At 51.1% G+C, this 5,817-nt stretch overlaps 1 protein-coding gene across 1 annotated transcript; it reads right to left on the minus strand.

The window, feature by feature from the left end:
• Positions 1-799: 799 nt before the first annotated feature.
• LOC142004973 (olfactory receptor 6B1-like) lies at positions 800-1,759 on the minus strand. Its single transcript, XM_074982647.1, has one exon. It carries the CDS (start codon positions 1,757-1,759, stop codon positions 800-802), a length of 960 nt encoding a protein of 319 aa, XP_074838748.1.
• Between the last annotated feature and the right edge of the window lie 4,058 nt (positions 1,760-5,817).

Raw genomic sequence — 5,817 nt, forward strand, 5'->3', positions numbered from 1 at the left:
GTGATAAACACTCCAGAGGATGGTCCTTCAGCGTAGATGAGCAAGTCATGGTCCTGGAGGCTACACAGGCCAATACAATGGAAGCATCCTGGGACAGACCGTTCACCTTCCAAGAGTGCCGAGGTGCAGTTAATTACCTCATAGCCATCCACACTCTGACCTTAAGCCGAAGGTGTAGCAGTGTAATTCTCTAAAGGCCTTTTATTCCCAAGAATTCAAGGTTCTTCAGCTTACTGCCCAATGGGAAGATGCTGAGTGGCCTGAAGGAGCCTGCTACAAGGGGAAAGGCCAGGGCAGAGCAGGAGAGGTATCCTCTCCATGAGCCTTGGCCATTAACACTTCCATAACACAAGTTATGCTCACCCAGTCAGAGCCCAACCCCACCGAACGGCTCCTTCAGCCAAAGCTGCTGTAGAAATCAAGGACACGTTAGAGATGGTTGTAATTCACCCCTCTGAAAGTGCACGGGCCTGTGGGGGGGGCCCAGTTCTCAAACCAAATGGAGAAATGTGCTTTGGCGTGGACCACCATGAGTTAAATGCTGTAACTCATCCAAATTCCAAGCATGGATCAACTTTCGGAGAAACTGGGACACACCCAGTTCATTTCCATCTCAGATTTAACCTAGAGATAATGGCAAGTACCTCTGGATGAGTCAGCCAAGGAGAGGTCCAGCCTTCAGTGCACATGGTGGGTTGCACGAGTTTCAGGTTCCCCCTTTCAGGCTATGCAATGCCCTTGACACCTTCCAATGACTTATAGATAATGTGCTCGCTGGATCTGACGAATCTACAGTAGCCTAGTGGTCACTGCTGGAGACCTTGGGGTCAGCACTCTTGACACCCAGCATCCTTCTTAATGCCCCCTTCACCTCCTGGTTCCTCAGGCAGTAAATGAAGGGGTTCAACATGGGGGTGGCAATGGTGTACACCACGGACACGAGCTTGTTGAGGTCGAAAGACTGGATCCTCTGGGGCCGGGCGTACATGAAGAAGGCGGCTGAGAAGAAGATGATGACCACAGTGAGGTGGGAGGCGCAGGTGGAGAAGGCCTTCCTTCTGCCCTGGGTGGTGGGGATGCGCAGGATGGTGCCGATGATGCAGATGTAGGAGGTGACAGTGATGGAGAGGGGGATGAGGAGGACGACCAAGGCAAAGACAAAGTCCACCATCTCTACCACTGTCATGTCAGAGCAGGAGAGGTTGAGCAATGGGGAGATGTCGCAGAAGAAGTGGTTGATGACGTTGGGGCCACAGTACGACAGCTGGGCGATGAAGAAGATGTTCAGTGTGGACATGAGGAAGCCGGTCAGCCAGGAGCCCACCGCCAGCTGCAGGCACAGCCGGTGGCTCATGATGGTTGGGTATCGAAGAGGGTTACAGATGGCCACATAGCGGTCATAGGCCATGACAGCTAAGAGGGCACATTCAGTGCCCGCCAGGGCAAGCAAGAAGTAGAGCTGGACCATGCAGCCCAGGAAGGAGATGCTCTTATTCACCACCAGGAAATTCACCAGCAGCTTTGGGACGGTGACCGAGATGTACCAAGCCTCCAGGAAGGAGAGGTGACTGAGGAAGAAGTACATGGGCTTGTGGAGGTGGAGGTTGGTCCAGATCAGGGTGATGATTACCATGTTCTGCAGGAGGGTCAGCAGGTACATGGTGAGGAACACCACAAAGAGCAGCACCTGCAGCTCCAGGATGGTTGGGAATCCCACAAGGATGAACTCCCGCACTCGGGTGTGGTTCTCCTGCTCCATCGTGAGCCCGGGGGTCTGCGAAGAAAGAAAGAAAGAAAGAAAGACAGAAGTCAGACATCCATTGCAAGAGATCTTTTTTACCACACCTCTCAACTTTGATATCTTTATTATTAGATTGCATCCCACGGAGGTTGAAAGCCTCAGTGTTGTGGGGGAAATGAGTTTAAATACCTACATGAGAAACAGGTCTCTAATAATGGGCTCTGTGATCTAGCCAACAAAGCCTGACGCCCTCGTCCAGCACCCGCATGAGGAGATATAGTGGACGAGGGGAGGTCAGGGGAGGTCTGGCCCCCAGGCTGCCTGGAGGGGGGAACACTCCTGTAGGGCTCCCCCACAGGGCTGCTGGGTTCTCCTTGCCCTGGCTGGGGTCCTAGGGCTGCAGGGCTGATGGCAGGGCTCCCAGCTTGGGCTGGGCTCCCCACAGTAAGGCTCCCCAACCCCAGCCAGGCTCCCAGCAGTGGGTCTCCCTGACCTGGCTACCTGCCCGCCCCATGGCTGCCCCCCCAGGTTCCCCAGAGTAGGATTCCAGCAGGGGCTCCTTGCCAGCAGCAGGGCTCTGCTGCAACCCACACAGCTGGAGATCCCTGGCCCAGCAGCATCCATGGTCCTGCCGGATGCGGGAAGTTGCTGGACGAGAGAGTTTCAACCCGTCTGACACCCTCCAACAGCTGAATTCTGAAGCGAGAGAAATTCCAACCCGGAGCAATGGGGACGTCTTTCACAGTGAGGCTCAGGGGCTGCTCCATCACCTGCCATTTTTAAAGCCAGGTTGAGTTTTCCCCCTTACACACCTGCTCTCGTTCCAGCCTGGATTGGTCTGGGGAGGTTCTAAGGCCAGTGTCACGCAGGACTTCAGGCTAAACCAGCGGTGGACAACCTGTGGCCAGCAGGCTGCACCCAGCCCCTCAGGGACACACATAGGTGGGCCACAAGGCCTTTTGCTGTTGCTGACTGTCCACAGGCCTGGCCCCGCAGCTCCCACTGACTACAATTCGCCGTCCTGAGCCAGTGGGAGCTGTGGGAGGCAGCTTGGGCCCTGGGGTCATGCTGGCTTCCACTTCCTGCAGTTCCCGTTGGCTGAGAACTAACAACCACAGCCAGTGGGAGATCTGGGAGCCAGGCGTGTGGACGGTCAACCTCAGCTAAAGCTCTCACAGCCCCCAGGGAATGACCCTGATGAGCCGGGTGCATCTGGACAACTGCAGTTTGTCCCCCACTGGGCTGGGATCTATGAAATGAGCCACTGCTGGGTCTGTGTCAATTCATCCCAATAAAAGCCCCGGCTGGGATGGTTTGGTTGGGGTTGGTCCTGCTTTGGGCAGCAGGCTGGACTCGATGACCACCTGAGGTCCCTTCCAGCTATAGGGTTCTCTGACTCTATGATTCTCTGAATAATCAAACCTAGTATCCCACTCTTCACCCAGCTGTCCCTGAGCCATTCAAACAGAGCTGGGCAGCGCTTTCAGAGGACCCGAAGGGATGAAATCTCAGGGGGATTTGTGGTCTTGGGCACACTAGAAAACAGTCGTGTAGCAACATGAATGGGGGCATTCAGGGGGTGTGTTCATACCACACTTTCCCTTTTCATGGGAACAGAAACTCCCAAAACTGGAAATTTTCAATTTTAAGCCAAAATGGCAATAGAGAGGAAGCCGTGCTCGTCTGTACACTATCAAAACAAAAAGCAGTCAAGTAGCACTTTAAAGACTAGCAAAATAGTTGATGAGGTGAGGAGCTTTCGTGGGACAGACCCACTTCTTCAGCCCAGAGCCAGACCAGAAGAGACTCAATATTTAACACACAGAGAACCAAAACCAGTCAGCAAGGAGGACAAATCAGAAAAAGATAATCAAGGTGAGCAAATCACCATCACTGGACCTAACCAGGTTACTCACAGAATCACGGGCACTTTCTCATGCTCCTCTACTAACATCATATATGACATCATGTGCCAACAATGCTCAGATGCTTTGTATATTGGACAGACTTCTAATTCCCTTAGACAAAGGGTCAATGGGCACAAAACAGACATCAAGACACTCCAGATCCACAAACCAGTTAGTCAACATTTTAATGGAATGGGGCATTCTGGCAATGACCTCAAGGTATGTGTGTTACTGAAGAGACATTATTGCACCGTTTTAGAGAGAGAAGTGGACGAGCTGACTTTTATATTCAAATTCGGGACATTAACATGTGGTTTAAATCGTGATGGGAACTTTCTGAGTCACTACAGGGGCTCGTCTGCATACTTGGCTCAATCTAATTCTTGATTTTCCCCCCCACCCCTCCACTCTCTGACTTCCTCACCTTGATTATCTTTTTCTGATTTGTCCTCCTTGCTTACTGTTTTTGGTTCTCTGTGTCTTAAATATTGAGTCTCTTCTGGTCTGGCTCTGGTCTGAAGAAGTGGGTCTGTCCCACGAAAGCTCAGCTAATAAACTATTTTGCTAATCTTTAAAGAGCTACTTAACTGCTTTTTGTTTTGAAGCCAAAATGGTGTTTCCGTTTGTCAAAGATGTACAATTTCCATGGGAAGTCGAGTCACCTGTCTTGAAAAAGTTCATTTGGTCACAAAATCAATTTTCCATCAAACCCAAACTGAAATGAGTGTCCTAAAAAGAAGATCAACCTTTGCTGTTCACTTCACTGCCTGCTACTCTCACATCCACTTGGGGGACAGGAAATCAGTAGCAGTAGCAGGAGAAGAGGAAGAACAAAGCCACTTTCTGGGGTTTGGCTTCACATCCTGCCAGTGTCCCAGCCAAGTGCTGGGTGATTGCACTTTTAAGGGTTTTTACTGTGAGGCTTAGAACATCCGTTCTCCAGCGTTGGTACTCGCAGCCCCTTTCCCACAGCAAACCTCCTCCTGCCTCCCCCCGTCTCCACCACTGGCATTTTTAGATAATGAACCAGCCATAAATACTGGAGGCAAAGCAGGGCTTGTGTGGGGGCTGACGGCTCCCAACCACCCATTTCAAGAACCCCTGGGTTAGAATCATAGAATCACGGAATCCTAGTCCTGGAAGGGACCTCAGGAGCTCACTGAGTCCAGCCCCCTGCCCAAGGCAGGATCAACCCTAATTGAATCACTCTAGTCCTGGCTTTGTCAAGCGAGGACTTTAAACCTCTACGGATGGAGATTCCACCACCTCTCTGGGTAACACATTCCGGTGCTTCACCACCACCCAGGGAAAGAGTTTTTCCTCATATCCAACCTCCACCTTCCCCCCACGTCCTGGTAACTTCGGACCATTGCTCCTTTTTCTGCCATCTGTCACTACTGAGAGCAGCCTCTCGCCCTCCTCTTAAAACCTCACCAGTGCCAAATGAAGGGGAATAATAACTTCTCTAGAGCTGATGGAAATGCTCCTCCTAATACACCCCAATGTGCCGTTAGCCTTCTTGGCTACAAGGACACACTGTTGACTCCCATCCAGCCTCTCATCCACTGTAATCCCCACGTCCTTTTCTGCTGCACTGCTACTTAGCCAGTCGGTCCGCAGCCTGTAACAATGCTTGGGATTCTTCCATCCCAAGGGCAGGGCTCTGAACTTCTCCATGCTGAACCTCATCAGGTTTCTTTTGGCCCAGTCTTCCAAATCTTTTAGGTCACTGTGGACCCTACCCCCAACTTCCAACGGAGCCACCTCTCCGCACACAAGAATTTGTATTTTTATTAGGAAATCCCAGCACATGATAAATGTACATTTCACCACATGCGTGCACAACGATGAAAAACTATTTCCACTGATAACTGAAACTTACAGCTTGGTGAAGTAGGACAAATGCTACTTGGGAACTTCCTCGTTTGAGTTCAGGCCATTTCCTTCACACAGACTGACGGGGCGTTCACAGCTGGTGTTTTACCAATCACGCTGCTTTGATTCCCAATCTCAATGTCTAGGGTATTTCCAAAACTGAACACTTCAGGTGGTAACAATTGAAAAGGTTTAAAAACAGCCGTTGAAATGATCTGTCGCGATTACAAAATCACGTTGTGCTAAGCTGCTTATTCCCCCCTTTTGCAAAGCCTGACGCTACGTCTACACAAT

The sequence above is a fragment of the Carettochelys insculpta genome, chromosome 32, assembly GCF_033958435.1.
Source record: "Carettochelys insculpta isolate YL-2023 chromosome 32, ASM3395843v1, whole genome shotgun sequence".
Classification (NCBI taxonomy): Eukaryota; Metazoa; Chordata; order Testudines; family Carettochelyidae; genus Carettochelys; species Carettochelys insculpta.

Excerpts from the sequence above, each read along its gene's own strand:
- LOC142004973 (XM_074982647.1), bottom strand. The coding sequence starts at position 1,759 with ATGGAGCAGGAGAACCACACCCGAGTGCGGGAGTTCATCCTTGTGGGA.